Raw genomic sequence first — 20525 nt, 5'->3', positions numbered from 1 at the left:
ATATGTTTTCAGTCATCTACATTGCGAACAAGACACTGATGATAGTCACCTGGTTGCTTGCTCAGGAAGTTTTATCCCTCATATAATTCACTTACTAACTTCTTTTTCCATTTGTATTATGTGTTAAGATGTGCTTCTTTTAAGAGTTTACTCTTGGTCCTTTCTGTGTATTACTCACCCTGTTGATTTGGGTTTTTTTAATAGTTGTATTCGTTGCACAGTCTTTCACGTAAATACCACATTTTCTTTCAAATCAAGCAAATTATATTCCTAAACTAGCTCTCAAGAAAACATGATTTTAAATCATTTGGAATTGCTCAATATAAAAGAATGAAACGTGCCAATATATTCATCTTGCAAGCAGCAAAACTGTTCTGTGCAGACAACAGCAAACCTACATTTTTAACCACAAACCCTTGTTCCTTGTTATTAACAATATTAAAGCTTTGTCTCATTCTAGAGCATGCACAGTATTATTGCAGAATCTTAAAGAGAAAGTTAGCTTGCAAACGTGCAGCCACTGATAAAAAGACTTGCTAAATAATTACATTAACTCTGTTATTTTTAATAGGGTTCAAGTAAATTAACTTTGTTAATACCGAAGCAAAGGACAGAATAGGAAGAAAAAAAATTTAGGTCAAATGATCACAACATATTTTTAAAATTCCATGACATTATCAAAGTACTCCCTAGCATCCTGAATTTTAATGAATGGAATAGGGTAGTTCCATCCATCAGCTTTTCCATCAATATCCCACTCTGTCATTTTTGTTTTGAACTAAAACTTCAGCTGTGTTAATCAAAACATATACTGCCACTTTTTCACACGAAGGTTATTTCTTACTCTTTACAGGTTAGTGAAACTGTCTTTACTATTGGTTTGATACACAGCAAGCATGTCTTCTAGGCTGGTTTTTTGATCAAGCATTCCTTGGAAAAAAGGATTACCACCACAGCACATTTGTTTTTATAAACTGGCTTTACTTTACTTTCAAAGAGCTTCTATTGACTAAACAGCAAGTGTAGCACTTGAAAGTGATTACTCCCAAGTGCTTTTTTCATTTCTTTATAGAATAAAAGCAGACTTTTATTCTTTCATGTTTCTAATTTTTAATGGAAAACAATGCCACAGAAGATTAGGAAAAGGAAACCATTTATTTTTACAGCCTGAAAATAAAATTAGATGTGCTTATAAGGTTAGGCATACATTTCATAAAAACGGACCCTTTATTCTATAAACTTTCTCTGTGTTCCTGTTTGCATGGCAAGCAGCTTCCATCATGCAGGCTAGTGTTGAAGGCATCCTAAAACAAATACCTTATCACTGAATATAGAATGCTTCTGACATAGGGAAGCAGAGACCAAATTTTCTAAAAATCAAATGCGCATAGAAAAGTGAATTATGAAAGATGCATTCAGGGGCACTACAGGAGCCTTCCTTTCTACATGCTAAATTCACGAGTCAGTGGTGCCTGCTCTTCAAAAAGTTCCCAAAGTTGCTAACTTGGGCTTTATCACACCTAAGAACACAGCTTTATTAATAGATGGTGACCATGGCCCACCCCCACAAGCACAGCTGTTCCCTATACAGACCCTGCAGGCAAGTATGGGGAAGGGATGTGAGACAGAGCTGTTGCAGACCAGAAATGGGTACTGGTATCCTCACTGCAACAGAGTATTTCCAGAGATCTCTTATCAAAAGCACTGTATGTCCAAAAAACCACCTATTTCCCCCAGTTCATTGTGCCATCCTATATTATGCTCTAAAGATGAGCTGAAATCATATAGAAAACTGTCAGTTTAGACACTGCAACAGTCACATTGTATAACCCTAGCAGTAGAACTACCATTAGGTTTATCATAAAGGAATATATACTAATATATGGGAAGCCTGAAGGACTGACTCCCCTAACTGCACTTTTTGAGAGCTTTCACACCTGCTCAAACTGCGTATAAATGGTATGGCACCTTAAAATTTGGGAACAGCATCATGCACACTTTCACAGGCATAAATAATTATACAAAAGACAACAAGGAAAATATCAGACTGTGTATATATCCCCTTACAAACAGCTGAACTCTACCCAGACATCACTGTCAACACCACATTACTTGTAAGATGATGCCTGAAAGAGACCTTGCACTAGCATACAAAATGCTGTTTGATTTTATACGAGTAAAAAGGCAAAATGCACATCTCTCTCCTCTACACAACTAGATATGAATCAAGGATCTAAATCAATTATAAGAATTTACAAGCCATTATTTTTTCATTAGCATCTTTTGTGGTTTTAAAATCCTTGCCTTCCTCTGCAATCTGAATAAATAGTTGCCTCTAAGTAACTCTGGTACTAATACTTCCTTTGTTCTCATTTGACAATACCCACCCCCAAGTAGTGAAGATGATAAAAAAAAATCTAAAATTTAAATACTGCCTTACAACAACTGCAGTCACACAGCCTGTTTGCATTTATGTTGAGAACAAGCTGTCATAATACTGCTCTACCATTTGTAACCTCCACGCGTTCTCACCTGCCCTCTGCAACAAGAGTCTCTTTGTCTGAAAAGCGTGTTTGTGTAACATTCCTTTTTTAATTTAAACTATAACCAAAAATAGCAAATGCCTTGTGGTCCACCAGATCCGCACTGAAGCTCAACTACTCATGTGGGTCAGGTACACCAGAGGGTTTATTAAAGCTGTTTGGTTCACATCTGGTTTTACATCACATCTAAAGAGCAGGAGGGGAGAAGAGGGTGGAAATTCTCACCGTAACATAAAAGATTAAAAAAAAAATTCATTACATTTCCTCCTCCCATGCAGCCCCATCTAATCAGTCATGCACTCATTTTTCCTTAGAAAAAGCCTCTTTATTAGAGGCTATTTATTGTAGCCAAGTTCCATTCCCAATTACCTTATTTATGTTATACATTTAAAGAGAAAAGTGCCCTCCTTTTTCTAGGGACAGCACAGGAGCAACACTCCAGAAGACTTTCAAGGAGAGCAAGGCAACTTCTTTTACTAAAAATCTAGTGAAGGAGTCATCTAAAAATAGAGGTAAATAAATACAAGAGGGGAAAAAACAAACACTAGTTTCCTTTCAGCTTCAGCAAGATTAGAGTAAAACAGTCAATATATTATATCTCTAAAGTGTGTTGAGACAGTTTAAGTTTAGGGGTTTACATATCAAGTTAAGCAACAGACTGATGGTAAGTGTATCTTAGCTCGGAATTTACTGGAGAGCAAAAACTACATAACATGCCTGGAAAATGGAACAAATCACAGGATACCAAGGGGCCCATAACTTTTCTTCAACAATTACCAAGTTATCTCTATGATGTCAACCCAAAGCCAAAACTGGCTCTATGAAAAGGGCTATTAACATCCTTTCCTGAATCTGTACATTCTGTTTGTCAAACAAAAAGAAGTCAGCCAAAACAATCTTAACTTCTCCAAACAAAATCATCCTGAATAAAACTTTACTCTTCCTGATCCTTCCCACAATCAACAAAACCTCCTCTGCCTGGAGACACAAACAAGTTGTGAGGCTAGCTAAGTTATAAACTTCCTAAATTCCTGTAAATAAAACAGCAAGGTTGTGATACAGAGGAAGTAATTCAAGGAAGCAGGGTAAGTTACCTCACACTTACTACAGGACAGAAGTACACAAAGGGCTGCTGCATTACAGCTGGCACACCTGACACCCATCCTGATACTATCTTACCCTCTCATCAAGTCTGTACTTTCAGGATAAGGAGGAATGGGCAAGAAATTTCTGCAGCAGAAAGAATGTTATGTACTTTAATGTGCCAGTTCAAGGTGTTGATCCAAGAACCATGACTGATCTCAGTTGTCAACACAGACTTAAGGAGAGAAATGGAATACTCTATAAACCCACTAATCAACATGAACAGTAACAAAGGAGAACTTGATCTATCGTTTGAATTGCAGGTACAAGACTTCCTTAGAAGACTTGAGAATATAAGAGTTCTGTGCCAACATTTAAACAAGCTGTACAATATCGAAACACATCATTTGAATCAAGACACCAAATGGCCAGATGCACAAGTGAATTTAGTAAGACTTTCTAGACAGAAACAGAAGTGGTTTTGTGATCACCTTGAAGGACTTCTTTGACATTTCCTGCATGCACACCTTTCTACACTGACCACAAAACCATCACAAGTCTTCTCCTCTTGATATCTTCATCCATACCATCCACTACTTAGGAAATATCCACCTTCCATCCTCCACTTCTGGAATACCCTTTAAAACAAACAGCCAACTAACTCTGGCTGAACCAAGGAGCATTTTAAGAGATTATTAAAAGTAAGTATACACACTGGTTTTATACTTTTCTGCCTCTCCTCATATAAAGGGCCTATAGCAGAAGGCAAGCAATATTAAGTCAGAGAATAAGTTCCATTTCAAGACATATTCTTCTAAGGATATGATTTACAGGAAATCACAGGAAACCTCCCACTTGTCTCCATTAGTAAGAACTGAAGGCTATGTCCAGCACCTTGAACGAATCCAAATGTAATCTCCCCACTGCCATTTTATTCTTCTGATAGTCTTATTATTATAACTTACGTTCTTGATTTCTACACCTGGCTAACACATTTGTCTCAAAAACTGCCATTCTACAAAGTTTTTATATTTTCTGAATGCATAATTCTGGAACGCAGCAAGAGGAAAGGAAGTTTGGACTTCACAGAAACTATGCTTTCCAGCTTTAGTTTACTTCCCAACAAAGGGCACAAAGAAAAGGAACGAAAAAAAGAAAAGACAACCCCAAAACCTTCAAAGACACGGAAAGCATTTTAAGAGTAGATAAGCCTGAACCAGTAATTCTAATAAGCTTGTGTTAATAACCTTTTAAAAAGTAACATTTGTGACAAAAAGATCTTAAAATTACTTCATTCATAGAAAAACTTTATGCAGCCTATATCCAGTACACTTTACAAAACTTACTGGACATTATCTCTTACTTCATTCAACAAGAACACTGAAAGGACCTAATTTTGTAGAAGACACCATACCCAGAAAATAGATGCAGTTAAGGACAAGAAACGAACTTGCAAACCCTATTTTCCCTTCTTAGCAAGACTCATCCAACAGAATACAGCATGACAGCACCAACTACTCTTAAATGGCTATCATATGCATTTGATATGGAAACAAGATGCTGTGCCAGTCAGATTATGTACAAATAGCTAAAACAAAAGCTTACACTGCATTAGTGCTGCTTCTCTAACTTGTTTCATCCACGTGATCTTTGAAAACTAAAATTCATTCACAGGATCTTTGAGAACTAAAATTCATGATAAATTACTCACAATAGAGTAATTTTGGTGTCATCACACAAATAAAATCAGATGTATATTGGCACCGGTTCCTAAATGTACCATCACTATAGAAGTGAAGATTAGTCAATAATGCTAATAGGCTAAAATGATACCAATCAAATTTATGAAGAATGAAGCATTTCTCTTTTCCATGACGCCCTTTTATCCAGAAACCAGTACAGAATAAGACTGAAAACCACAGAAACTGTTCAGGCGCTAAGATCTGCCTTGCCTTTTTTTAAAATTGACTATTTCCCAATATTTCTACTACAAACTGACTACTTCAATTTGACAGTCATTTTAGAAGCATCTTCAAAAATATCATCTTTAAATGATCACTCCTACAATTACATTATAATACTAACAAATAAGGTTAATGCAGGCATATGGGGAAGCAAAGAAGCTAAACACATTAACAATTCTTTTGCTAAGCTACCAAGAATTAGCATGATCAAGTATGTTGAAGCATTGCTTTGCAGTGCTCAAATACTTAGTCATATGGCTCAGCAAACAACTGTACCTTCATTCAACTTAAAACTAGGACAGAGATACAGATTAAGCATCATCAATACATGAAAGAGGATGCACTGAAATCATAAAGATATAGACTTTTACTTGGAATTACATGGGTCATGAGCTAATGAACTAATACTTACAGTTTTTTCGTTTAAGCAGTCTGACAGTCAGAATGCAATTTGTATAGGAAACACAACTAACAATTTGAACACAAGAAAAACATTTCTATTACACTCCTTTCCTCAAGCTCTGAGCTCCATCAGTTAGGCAAAATAAGATAGTTGTCACCTTCTGAAACACTAATTTTAAAAGCCTGAAATAGTTACTGTGATTCAGTGCACTTCCTTAATATGATTTGTTTTAAAATCCCTCCTCTCCCACCATCTCATAAGAACGGCCCAAACAAACACACAGCAAATAGGCTAACTACACCTTCTTCAAAAACTCTGTGCTTCACAGAAGACATCCTACTATCACCACTGTTACCCTAATGCAGGAAATGAAACGGGTAACTGGAAAGAAGCAACTCTAGCAACTAGATATAGTTACGAAGATACTGCCTGAATGACTGTACAGAGCTTACAGCAAGTACTTTGAAAAAGTGACAAGGAAACTGCCTTTAATTTTTGCTAACTTTAAGCAAACCTGTAATTAGATTAGGATTTCATACAACACAGGTAAGTCAAAATAAAATCTGCCTATATAGTTCAACCACTTCTGTCAAATTTCCCTTACCATAACAGGTTTGTATTTCCTTTGTAACTACTTATACCAAATGGGAGGCTTAAAATAGGCAGCCATAGGCTCAGTGTTGATAACACTTTCAGGGGCTCTGGTAAGAATGCATCAACAGTGAAAACACTGCTTTACACACTTGCAAATTCAAACACAAAAAACATTCATACATTAAAATCTTTACTCATCACTAAAACATCTTAAACAGTGCATTTTGCTACTCTTGAGCATTTTTGCCAAAGTATATTCATAACAGGACAGTCTTTATGTTCTTTAAGAAAAAATTCCTTAGATGTCAAGCAAACTTCAGACACCCTACCAAGCCCAAAAGACTGCCACAGTAGACTGAATAGCTGTAATCATTGCCAAAGATCTGGAAGGAACATACGTCTAATTCAAACATAACAGCAGTGACATGTACAAGAATGTAGACATTTCACTGCTTCTACTGACAATTTCACCAGCTGTAGAACTACACTGCAACCATGCCTGCCTCCGAGCTCAGGTGCAGACAGAAAGAACAGCAGGAATTCAATCCTCCATTCACTTGATTTCTCATTCCCCACTATCTCCTGTAAAAGGAGAAGACTTCAGAAAGAGCATAATCTCTTTCATTGGAATACATCTAAAGTTATACCACACAAGGCAAAGACTAATGGCCACAACAATGTTGTATCCCCCTCTTCTCAAAACAAGACTGCAGCTCTTGCACAGAATTTCCTGAAATATTATTTTTTAAAATATTAGGTAATCAAATCAAATATTAAAAACCTCTTCAGTTACCACCAAGAGTGCAGATAAAGTGGACGTTAATTCCTTTTACTAAAAACTGAACCACTGCAAATCAAGAAGCCATGAGGCTTCTGAAAAGGTTTCTCAGAATGAAACTAACATTATCATTACTTTACCATAACATCATGTAATACCTGAAAAATATGAACATTGTTTTGCTTCATTCCATCATTTGTGAAAACCCTAAGTCAATATTCATCATGGTTCCCAAAGTTTAAGAAACCAGGGTAGGAAGGAAGGTCAAGCTCAATCCAAGTTAACAGTCACTCTCTCTACCACAGGAAAAACTACATACTGTAAGCCCTGTGAATAAGTAATTACAATGAAATGAATGTTTTATGAAGGAAATGCACTTGGTTTTAAAGGTCACAAAATGACAGATAAGAGCATACAGTGAAACAAACCCAGCAAATTACTGATTGACCTGCAGGGTCAATGAATCCAAGCAATAAATATTTCTGCTCTTTGAATAATTAAAAATGTCAAAACAATGGCTGCAGACAACAGTGTTAAGAATGCAGACAGACCAGACAGTCTACTTCATATTTAAGTATTTCACTTACCTGTCCTGTGACTGCTCCTCATACATTCTTTCCTTCCCTTCTTTAAAGAGTCTTATGGCCCGTTTTGATTTTTTCATAAGACTGTCAATGTAGATTTTAAAATACTCATTTTCACTGAGTTGTGCTAGTTTCTGGTTGTCATCATACTTGCTCAGTATAAGTCGCAAATGTTGGTAAGTGTCAGGTAGAATGTTAAGTATATAAGGTGGGCTGTTTTTGAGTTGAAGCTTTGGGTTTTGGCACAATCTTACCTATAAGCAAAAACAAGAGAATGTAAAAGACAAGAAATACATTGAGACAAAAACTCATCTGTTATCTTCAGAGTTATTGGATGTAACATACTTCTCCAACCTCCAGTCCAAAAGAATTAAATCCTACTTCATTTATATTCTGTGAAATTCCAGCATAGTCTCTAATGTCAAAATAGGCAGAATTTGACTTAATCTTGTCACATCTATAAAGAGCAAACAAGCTTACCTACATATTTTGTGGGTTTGCCCTTAAAGTATGTCTTTTCCTGTCTAATATATGCTAAGGAACATATCAAAACACAGCATGCAACAAATGCCAAGAGTAGTACTTTCATACAGATCTGTTTGCTGCAGGTTAACTTACCTACAGATGTTTAAGTATCTACTAAGAACTGACATAAATTACTTTGTCATCTGCTGGCTCTCTATCTAACAATATAACCTCTTAGACCCTAGGGAAATTTAATTTTGAATGCTCTGCACATAAGAAAATGGTCTGAACTGTGACAGTGGTTCAAAAGTTATTAGCTACAACAGAGAAACTTAAAGTCACTCAAAAACAGATACTGTAAACCAGGAAACAAAATATTATAAATTCACTGTTTTTCAGCTCCTGGCTGGAATAGAAGTTCAGTACTTTGCTTTTGGCTGGATGGGGAGGTGTCCACCAAAGCTTCTTTCTCATTCCCCTACCCATAACAAAAGACTCATAGGTCAAGACAGGGACACGGAGAGATCATTCACCAAATACTGTCACAGGTAGAATAGACTCTACTTGGGGAATTTAATTTATTTAATTACCAATCAAATCAGATTAGGGTAACAAGAAAATAAAACCAAAGCTTAAAAACACATTCCATCCACCACTCCCTCCTTCCTGGGCCTAATTTTACTCTCCAGTCTACCTCCTCCCCCCCAGTAGCACAGGGGGATGGTGAATGGGGGCTGTGGTCGGTTCATCACACCTTGTCTCTGCCACTCCTTCCTCCTCAGTGGGAGGACCCCTCATACTCTTCCCTTGCTCCCACAGGAGACAGTCGTCCTTGAACCTCCCCAACATGAGTCTCTCCCTCACAGACCACAGTTCCTCATGAACTCCTCTAGAACATGTCCCTTCCACAGGGTGCAGTCTTTCAGGAACACACAGCTCCAGCATGGGTCCTCTCCACAGTTACAAGTCCCGCCAGGAAACCTGCTCCAGTGTGGGCTCCTCTCTCCATGGGAGCACAGGTCCTGCCAGGAGCCTGTCTTAGCACAGGTTCCTCATGGTGTCACAACCTCCGTCAAGCATCAACCTGCTCCAGCATGGGGAGCTCTATGGCTTACAGTGAATGTTGGCTCTACTGTGAACCTGCAGGGCAACCTCTGCTCCAGCACCTGGAACACCTACCTCCCCTTCCACTGAGCTGGGTGGCTGCACAGTTGTTTCTCTCACATATTCTCACTCCCCTCTTCCCTGGCTGCAATTTTCTTCTGCACAGTAGCTTTTCTCCCCTCTTCAAGACATTACCCCAGAGGCACCACTGCTGCCGATGGGATGCCAGCAGCAGGCCCATCTTGGAGCTGGCTGGCACTATATCTATGGGACAAGGGGGAAGCTTCTGGCAGTGCCTCAGAGAAACTACCCCTGTAGCCCCTTCACAACTAAACTTTGTCACTTAAACCAAATAGAAGAAAACATCTCAATGGACTTGGAAACACTGTGATCCCAAATGGCATAAATATTAATTGAATGTATATTACTCAAAGAATAAGTTCAGACTAATCAAATACCTTTATTTGAATCTAGTCTCCACTGAAAACGTTTCTGGAAGACAAAAGTACTCACTGTTTCCTACACATCCTTAACATAACAAGATCAGAATTGTCTCCTGGCTATCTAAATTTTCTGATAGTTTGTTCTGTAATGTTCTGTTCCAGAAAGAAGAGAGACTAAAACTAACAGGTAGTTTTTGACTGCTGGTGCACTGAGCTATTCAGGCTCAGCTAAAACATTGCATAGGGACACATTCTAGATATGTGTGCATCTGTACAGATGCAAATACTTATAAAAGAATTAAGACCATGTGGTATCAAAGTTTTATAGGCATCATTTGGAGATTGCCACATTATATATTAGTGACTTTGGCATTCTTTTGAGGTAGCTAATGAGTTTATAAAAACATCTTAATACTGCTGAAAGTAGATTCCTATTCATCTATCAACTTGAAAAAAGTAGTCTTGAGCATTTCTGGGTGAGAGGGGAACAAGCCTATATCCTATAACACTCAGCTCTCTAAACTCAAAGCTCTATCACTATTGCTGACCTCTCCTGCAATTTCTACATCTACACCATTAAGAAATTCACTGTCTTAAGACACTACTGCCACTAACAGACCTTCATGCACCCCAAACAGCAAAGCAAACACGAAATAGTTTCTTACCCTCTGACACGTACACAGCACAAGAACACAAGCAGGCAATTAGACTGAGGTAACAGGGGGTCATAGTTAGAAAAGTGGAGATAGCGTGGACAAACGTCAAGCACTACGAAGCTTTTAAGAAGTCTAGCACCATTCAAAACAGTATTTAAAACATGACACAATAGGTCTCCTCATTTCACTGATTGTTATTATAGTAATTTCTATTATTCTTTCAACTTTTAGACCAAGTGATACATCAGGAAGCCTTCTGATGTGTTGTAGAACAGTCCTTATCCCAGAGAAATTTACACCTCAGTAGGAAAAAAAAAAAAAGAAAGCAGGCAAGTATGAATACATGAGCTGTTCAACATGCTGAAGAGTGGTTCAGACACTGAACACTAGCAGTTTGGTATTTCTAGGTATAAACAGCGAAGTTTCAAAGCAAGCTCTCAATTTAATGGCTTATAAAGGAATTCCTTTAAGTTCAGAATGAGCTGGAAGGAAAGAAAAAAAAAAGTACAGCATAAAGGTATTTGATCATCTCTTGACCGGTAATGAATTCTGGAAACTGCAATCCAGAACTGCAAGAGACCTTGAAACTGAAAATAATTTGTTTATATTTTATGTGATAAAGATAAGGCCATCAGAACAAAAAAAAGGAACAACAGGGCCCCAGTTGTGGGTTAGGAGACGTCTAAAGCAGCATTCTCAAAGAATAAAGGTTGGATATGACAGCATACTTTCAAGCTCAGAAAAGCACTGAAGTTAAGCTGACAGGTAGAATTCTCTAAGGAGATTTCAGAAACATGGGCAAAGAATCTTACATGTGTAGACAGACCTGAAAATCATCCATGCAGAGACATACATGAATGTCTTTTAGTAGAAGAGTTAGAAGAACTGGAATCCCAAACACAGAAGTGAAAATCTTTATGAAAAATAGATTTTTCCCTCTGAACTTTGAGTTCACTGTGACTTCTGATTTAGTGAAAACTTGAAACCAGACTGACATTCTTCACAAGATGAACTACAGGTGACACAAATCTGTCACTGATAAGGCCTTACAACTTTCTGACGTAACAAGTACAAGGAAAAAAAAAAATCTGAAGATCAAAATGTTTATTCAGAGAAAAAAAGTCAGCAATGAGAGCAGACCACAAGCAGAGGTGGCTCCAGTAATTTTGAATTACTTATTTATCCTAACTTAAATCTCATGAACAAAGAATTAATTATCTTTCTGAAGTTTATCTTTTCGATCAGATGTGCCAACAAGCAAAATATAAGTGATTTCACATGTATTAGAAATACCATTAAAATATCATTTATACTAGAACTACCATTCTTGATTAGAACAAGAAAAAGCAATTTGCTTATGCTGGTTGCTGTATTTTCAACATCAGTCCATATACAAAAAGAATATCCAGTTATAGAGAAGAACTAGTTTCTCTTTCAGAAGTTCTAGAAAGTTTTCCTCAGTTTCACGTCATTACATACAAGATGGTTTACAAGGCTTCACTTTCTGCTGAATTTGAAGAGATAAATACGGCACATTACCAGGACCTTCCATTTTAGAACAAGCTTTTAAGAAAGCCAAACAAAATTCATCAACACCTTCATTAGTTTTATGCACTATAACTGAAAAAAAATACTAATATGAAGTTCAAGTCAGTGATCCACTGAAGTAGTATAGGGTTTTCTTCACTTCACAGAGTGCACAAGGCTTCAAAGGAAGTCTGTAAAGAGATGGTTGGTAAACCATATGGTTTCCAGTCAGGATGTCCTGACACGTACCACAGCAGTTCACAATTAAAAGTAAGCAACAAGAAATGACACCTGCTGACGCAAAAGGTTTGCCAAGACCTTTCTTCAAAAGAAAACAGAACTCAAAACAAACAAACAAAAAAAACCCCAACACCCCTAAAGTAAAGACCGCTATATTGCACTTTACACCAACACATTCGGAGAGGACATGAATCATATCACTCTGTGATTTTTGTATTGTTATGACTGGAAGTAAGCATGTATATATTTAGCAGGCACTCAGCGTAAAAAATGAAAAGAAGCATGCAAGTTAGTAAAAAATATCTCTTATTGAGGCAAACTGAGGCAAAATTAAGCTCCTTTCATGAGCTCACACTCAGGGAAAAATCCAAGTACTTAATCCAGAATCACAGAAACAATAGGAGTGCAACTCTGTGAAAACTGAAGCGATACCCTAATCTACCAGAAACTGATTTTGAAACAGTTAACTCTGGAACTTCCAGACAAGTTAACTCTAGTTCCTTTGCAGAAAGAACATTAACCCCCCTCTTCCCTCCTCTCCTCCCCCACCCCTATCTAAAATAAATGCCACTACTCATAACACTTTTAAAGATATTTGACTTAAATTATAAGGCATTATTTCATAGCCTCATCAGAGATTAGAGTAATGGAGGCCTACTGTACATAGACAAATTAATTTCTTGCTAAAAACTATCTTCTATACACTTTTTAAAGCAAGGTTGAAAGCCCCTTAACTCATTTGACAAAAGGACCCTTGTTCAAGCAAAGTATAGCAGCTTTAACACAATCTGTTTAAACACCTAATGCTAGTCAAAGACAATACAAGGAAAGTAACTCAGCTAAAACAGAGTATCTAATGAGTAGGACATCCGCTAAACACTGTTTTCAGCTGCAGTGAATGGACTAGAACAATTGAAGCATCAGTGCTCACACACTTCCAAAACCACACTTCCAAGTCGCCCAACTGAAGGAACATCTCCTGCCATGCTGTACAAAACAGTCAAAGAATTAGGAAACGCTTTGACACACCACAAACAGCATAAAGGTAGCTCCGCAGTTAAGATACCGTAACACTTCTCCAGCAATCCACAACATCCAATGCAACCAACAAGGAATTCTGAAAAACTTAATCAGGAGGGGCTAATAAGGAAAATGGTCCAAGTTTGAACATTATGCTTCTTCGACACAGATTTCTTCCTGCCTGAAGTTACCTTAACTGCAACGCATTTGATTTTGCGCAAAAATAAAGCTCTCATGAGAATATAAGTAAAGGTGACCCAAACACCAATCTTTTTGCCTGAAAATACAGTAAGTGCTTGCTCAACAGCTACCACACTGCAACTGAGCCATATGTTTCCATAGGGGAAGAATAAACAAGAAGAATGCTGATGCCACAGACACACAAGGACAGTTGACTTTGGAGGGTGATTTTACTCTCTTCCAACTAGAAAGAGAGAAGCTTCTGTTTCTCTGTTTAATTTTGTATTCTTTTTCTATAAGCAGCATGTGCAGGACATAAGATTTCCTACCAATTTTGACTGTAGAATCAATTACACGAAGCTTCGCACACACAGTTTCAGCTACCATGCTCTTTATACTCAGATGCTGACAGATGTTAATTTAAAGAAAACCACAATATTAAGCTGCAGAGGTAACACAGCTTTTACTCACTAAGTCAATAGTGTAAGCTTTGGAGATGCACTCTAGTTTGCTCTTAAATAATTACTAAACAGCAAATCAATGCCATCCCCATTTATACAGTCGGAGTCAAGCAACTGGTGGGCCATGACATTGCACCCAAATAGTTTAGGCAATATTGTTAATCTTCATAGTAGAAAATTTAATTACTTCCAGGTCCAATGCATAGGAGGAATGAAAAGTGATTGAAAGTTGATGAAATATACCTGTTTTAAGAATCCTGTTCAGAATGTGTCATGATTTTCTCAGTTTGAATCCCGCAAGAGTGAAGTGTGAAAGAACAGTACTGACAACTCTAAATAGCCCAAGCAGTAAACTGACCTAACTACTCCAATGTTTACATAGTAGTAATTCTCTCCCAAGGCTAGTCTCGACATACCGTTATTCTCTAATATTAATACATGGCTAGGGTCTAGGTTTTAAAAACCATTAGGTTTACAATCTCAGAAAAAAAAAATCTCATGTAATTTATACACAGTTTAAAGGAAGACCTGAGTTATTTGTTAACAATATTCATTTTTCATTTATTTACAGGATAGAAACTTTCTAAAATATACATCATATTTTAAAAGTAGTAGTTTGTTTCCTACAAGTCCAGAAAGATGTGGTCAACTTTCTTAAACAATGCTAGCATTGGAAAGAAAGGCTAGCCTTCTAAACCATAAAAGAAATATTATCCTTTGCATTGCACAGGAATTAAACAAAGTATTTTTGGTTCTTAATGGTAAAGCTACTGCTTACCTATGAGAAAAGCAGTAGGGAAACCTGACATTGATGCTAACCATTGCTTTCCCTTTAATAATGCAGTTAGTATTGTAAATTCACTTAAGACATACCAACAAACCACAAAAAGTACAGATTCCAGTGTATGAAGTACAAAAAGGAAAGATATATAGACAGATAGCAATTTACATTCACTGATTACCTACATGCAGATTTTTTTAATTCCTTGCAAGAACGTTGCTTACGGTGACTTTTACAAACAAGGCTCTAAGCAGGAGCACTATTCCAACATTCTCTCCTGCTAAAGAACTCTTTTTCAAAAAGTCCATTATTATTTTCAGACTGGTAGTAAAAGTTTAAAGAGAAAACTCCCCAACAGAACTGCAATATTCTGCCTATTCCAACCTAAAGTATCAGCCCATGGCAAAGTGGTATTATCATGAAACCTGAACAATTTGAAAGCAGGACACATAACCAATTCTACACAAAGAAGTTTGCATGGTGTCTAGGTAGCCAGAATTTTTGCATACACCACAAAACCACCCTCATAGTACAGTTCTGATAGGGTAGGAACGTTTGTAGTATTAGTTAATCCCTTATTGTTGCAAACAAGTAATTCATACAGAATGCCTCATCTGCCAGAGGACAAAATTACAGAAAGAAATCAAAGAAAGGTGAAAGACAGCAATTATAAGAAAGGAAAAAATGCAAACCAAAATTATTGAGCTCTGCTGCTAGTTTTTAAGGCTGCTGTTTTTTCATTGTTTGGTCAAGATAATAGTTTTGCTTTGCTTCCATTCTTCATTTTCTTAACATCTTTAGAATGGGAGAAAACTTCAGCTACCTTACTGCAGCAGTAAGATGGTTATCACAGCTACCATAGTTAAAGAATAAACAAGCATAATGACTGTTATTACAACAAGTAAAACAGACCTCCAAGCCACAGCCTTACTATGGGTACCACTCCACTGACTTGGCAGAGCAACTGCCTTCGCTAGGTACTCATTTGATCAGTGACCCACCACAGAAATCAGTCATAGGACACACTCCAGAAATGGGATTTAAAACAACAGTTGATCGAGCAAGTTTCTATTTCTGATTTTAATCCCTGGGTTTGATCTAGACAGAGGAAAAAATTACCTTCCTGTGCCTACTGCCACACAAAGCTATGAGATTTAAATTTGTTTGCCAGGATATTAAATTTGCTCAAACACCCTTTCAGTACAAGTACCAAATGCTAAAAACTCAAGCAACAAGCTAGAGCATTCTCACACTATGACATCATCCTGTCTGGTATACTTCAATACAATTTGGAAATAAAATTTGATTAACTGAGAGCAGCTTAAAGAGGATACATTAAAGATCCAAACTGAGGACACTTATCCAGTAAAATGTAAAAGGAAGCACAGCACAATGTCCAGCTGTTCCAGTGACTTCTACCAAACAGGCCTTCCTGGCTGTTCTGATGGGCTGTGACAAATACAGTTATCCTGTATTCAATGAGTGAAAGCAATCCAGAACTCTAAGCAGTAGGGTAAAGACTTTCTGGTAACTGTGATTATACAAACAAATCAGGGTATAACCATACTATATAGATCTGTAAAAGGCCTGACACAGGGAAAACAGAGCTATGCATTCCCCATGGGGTTCCAACAACAAACCAAATTCCTAGTTTCCAAGCTGAAAACTTCCTCCTACTGAAGAAGAGTACCTACTTTTGAGTATTTATACTTGCACTTCTTAGTACAAGAGACCTCACTAGTAACAGCATCCTGACCACTGACAGGCAAATGTCACCAAAGTCTTTGTGATAATAACCATTTTTATCAAAGCTGGGGTTTCAGTTTATAATCACTATCAGTAAATGCAGTGGAAATGCAAACACTGTTCTTGGAGCAACAAAAAAGAGCCTACAAGGACTTAAAAAATTCTTAAGCACTTGTAAAGGCATATTATATAAAATAGTCTCCACCCTGCCAGTATAACTAATGATGAACATTAAGAAATGTTGAACACCTTATTTTACAAGAGCCACAGGGAAAGCAAAGAGTTACCCTAAGTCACAAATAACCACTGAGTTAAAAAGTGGTAACTGTATTGCCATACAGACCCAAGGCCAACAGGTAGTAATCCTCACTGCTCAGAAGTTTCAAGAGGAAGCTTTTAAGTATCACCCCGTGTGCAAAGCACAGTGTCTGAATCTCCTGAACAGCAATCCATGTTACAATCAAACTGTTCCTACCATTGGTAAGGCACTCCCCTAGATAATCATGATACAAGCTGTCATTTCATAGACTACTAAATAAAATGTACGAGGCTCATGAGGGGAAGCATAAGAGCTAAAAAGCTATAGCCTATCCCCCCACTTCCTGAAAAACTAGTTTCAGCATAGTGTATTTCTAGTTTCCAAATTAAGAGTAGACGTACTCATAAGTCATTAAAATGCAGAACACATACTTAAAAAGTTAGGCATGCCATACTAATCTGTTTACTAAACTGACAAGAGTGACATCCCCCAGTCCCCCCGCAGATTCCTAAAAGCACAAACACATCTATGTTGCCATCACCAACATACTCACAGGACAATTAGCTTAACTGACATTTAATACTTCAGAGGTCTTGTTTGCAGACTAACAGTGTGATCCAACACGAAACACAGAGAATATGTGATTACGAGTCTAAGTTAAGCAGCTTTTGATTGGGACAGCTCTTCAACTTTGAGTCATTTTAAAGGATCTGAAAATAACAATAGCCTAAGGCAAACACACACATTTGTTTTCCTTCCACAAACCAAGATTAAAAAAAACATAGCCAGAGGCCACTGGAAAGGAAAAAAAAAAAAAAAAAAAAGACAAATGATGCTTAAATAACCTAAAACATAAGTCCCCTTACATCCCGAGGCACATGCAGCACAGCACTCAGAGCTGCAGGAAGAAGCTGTTTTGCCCATGTGTACCTATTTAAATAGCCCCATTCTTCACCGTGTATACACGGACACACAGAGACACCCACCACTTTGTCCATAAGCTTCCAGGTCTTCTCCACAGTCCTGCGGTCGGCAGCTGCCTGCTTGGGGGGGCCCACAGCATCCTGAATGGCATCAATGAAGCCCAGGATCCGTCCCTTGCGCGGGTTCCGGCCGTTGAGGGAATTGGCCATCTGGGAGCCAAGCTGGCCGCAACGACAGAGAAACACAGGCTCACAAGGTGCTCCGAAAACATCTTGTCATAGAACCCGCCGCAGCCTGCGAGGCAACACTTCCTTCTCCACGGGCAGGAAAGGGCAAGATCAGGGCACGTTTAGGAACAAGCTTAACTTTCCATGACAATCAGCGTAAACCCACCTGGCCCAGGTTTACATGGGCAGGAGCGATCCCGGATTTATTGTCAATACCGACAGTCGGGAGAGGGGAACACAGCCGCGCCCGGCTCCGCGCCGCGCCGCTGCCGGTCCCTGCGCCCGCCGGCCGCGGGCACATGCCCGGCACCGCACAACAAAAGAGGCCGCGGCGGAGCGGGGGCAGGAGCGGGAAGAGGGAGCAGAGGAAGGCAGCGCAGAGAGCAGGCAGGAACCCGCAGGGCAGGCGGGGGCAGCTGCACGCACACGGACCTGGCTCACGCATACGCACACACTGGCACCGCACGGCCGTGTGCCAAGGGCGAGAGCGGCCGCCGGGAAAGCCGGGAGCAGGCGGCGGCAGGGAGGCTCCTCAGCGCCCGCGGCGGAGCGGAGCACAGGCGAAGCGTCTCTCCGGACGAGGCTCTCCTCCCTCCAGCCGCGGCGGCTTCAGTGCCGCGGGAAGCAGGCGGAGCGCATCCCGCCCCGCCACCCGCGCCCGTCCCGGCTCCGCGCCGGCCGCCCCGCAGGACTCTGCCCCGTGCGGCTGCTGCTGGCGGCGGGAGGGAGAGCGCTGCCCCACGGGGAAGAGCGGAGAGCTACTGCCCCGCCGCCCGCGTCGCCCTCCCGGACCCCAGCCCAGCCCGCCCGGCGGGGGGGTGGAAATGTGCGCGCGTGTGTGGAGAGTCCTACAGGCACATGCAAAAGAGACAGAGAGAGAGAGATAGAGATGCACACGCACAGGTCTGTCTGTGGCACCGCTCGCAGCCCCCGGCAGGCTATGGTCTCCCCGCACTCCTAGGAAGTGAGGCTGGCTCCCCGACGGCGGCGACCCCGCTCCTTCTCCTTCTCCCTCTCCCGCGCCCGCGCCCGCCCCCTCCCCGCGGCGCGCCGGCGGCCGCTCCTCTCCTCGGAACATGCCCACCCCCAGGACAACACTCCGTGCGCGCCTGCGCGCCGCGCCGCAGCGCGGCCCTCTGCCCGGAGGCGGGAACACTGCCGCCCCAGAGCCAATCACTAGGGCAGGCCGCGCTTGATTGACGCGGCATCCAGCAAATGGGCGCGGGTGTGGGCACGGGGCGGGGCGGCGGCCGGGAGAGGGCTCGGGGTGGGGAAGGGGCGGGAAGGAGCGGCCGGCAGGGGTGGGAGTGATGGCAGAGCCGGCCCCTGGCTGCGGCCGGGCCGAGGGGGGTGGGGTTCCGGTCCCACCTGGTGGCGCTGGCTAAGGGGCAGCCTGAGACCTTTGGGGGTGATGGGGGCCGGGTGGGGGTTGCCTTCATGGGGATGGTGACGTTGTCCCTGGCTGTGGGGTCTGCAGGGGCTGTGGCAGTGTGTCCGTCCTTCCCCTCGTGGGGCTGTGGGACCCCTGCCTGTGGGAGCGCTTCGAGTGTGTTAACAACCAATAGTTCCTGCTGCCTTTTCGAGTGCGCTGCCTTTGCGCTTCCCCTTCGCGCATTTGGGAGTTTGCTGGGGTTTTTTGTGGCCACAAAGAACAAGAACTTTTTTTCCCTCTGTCTGGTTTCTTTTCTTGTTTTTGTTTTTCTTACTCTTTTCTTGAGAGCGAAGGAGCTTTGCTGTTAAGCAAGTGCTGAGATTTCCATGTTCCTGTGCTGGGAATGGGTTGGAGAGCTCCAAAAGGTGGTGAGGGAAAATGTAAGCACTTTCTAGTTTAAAAGATGCTCTTTTTTTGATACGAGCACTTCCCCTGGGGATATGGTGAATAAAACTCAACTGATTGTTACACTTGAGCGCTGCAAAGAGTGAGGCTTACCTGCGTCGGGTACAAGACACTTGACTTCAGATCCTTTTGAAGATGGGCCAGGGAGTAATTATACTTTGCAAGGGTTTATCTTCTAGTTAGCTGTCATAAAAGGAAACAAAAATGCCACACTTAGCGTCAAAGTTTTTATTTTCTAAAGACAATTGTATTAGAGGAGTATTTTTAAGTTTGGGGTTTCAGAATTTCTGCAAATGTGGGTTTTGTAGTAGGTGTTTTGTAAATATTTCCTTTTTTAACGGTTTCCTCTTGGGTTTTTTCCTCCTTTTTTTGAGTCTCACTTTTAATAAAATAGGAGTCAGGAAAAAACAGTAGAAAAACTTGTAGAGTATTTCAGTGTTGCTTTTATTTATATTGTAATTTATAGGTATTTTTAGTGCAGGTATCTTCCTGTTGATTTAAAATGTATCATGTTATTCTTTAAAACACATAAAACAATAAAATCATATCAATAATGTCTTCCTCAAAAGTTGTTTCTCTATAGCTTTAAAATATGAATTGGCAGTTACTTGCCTTAAGTGGGTTGGAAGCTTCTTATTTTATTGTAGTCTCTGTAAATTACTCTTGTCCATGTGTTGGTTTAAAACTCCTCTCTGGCAGATATTCC

At 40.1% G+C, this 20525-nt stretch overlaps 1 protein-coding gene across 3 annotated transcripts in view; it reads right to left on the bottom strand.

The window, feature by feature from the left end:
* The window catches only part of CBLB (Cbl proto-oncogene B), a 128161-nt gene extending 109156 nt beyond the window's left edge, over positions 1 to 19005 (bottom strand). For 2 of the 3 annotated variants that reach the window (XM_048293783.1, XM_048293784.1), the window contains exons 1-3: positions 18884 to 18966; positions 17818 to 17976; positions 7953 to 8203 (exon numbers count right to left, since the gene is read on the bottom strand). In XM_048293783.1, coding sequence (XP_048149740.1) covers positions 7953 to 8203; positions 17818 to 17964 — 398 coding nt within the window. In that variant the 5' untranslated portion in view covers positions 17965 to 17976; positions 18884 to 18966. Of the gene's footprint in view, positions 1 to 7952; positions 8204 to 17817; positions 17977 to 18883 lie in introns of all 3 variants that reach the window. The other variant, XM_048293782.1, reaches the window with a different exon arrangement.
* Between the last annotated feature and the right edge of the window lie 1520 nt (positions 19006 to 20525).

Source organism: Corvus hawaiiensis, chromosome 2, assembly GCF_020740725.1.
Source record: "Corvus hawaiiensis isolate bCorHaw1 chromosome 2, bCorHaw1.pri.cur, whole genome shotgun sequence".
NCBI lineage: Eukaryota > Metazoa > Chordata > Aves > Passeriformes > Corvidae > Corvus > Corvus hawaiiensis.
Note: the sequence above shows the minus strand (reverse complement) of the source record. Positions and strands in the feature narration are given on the sequence as shown.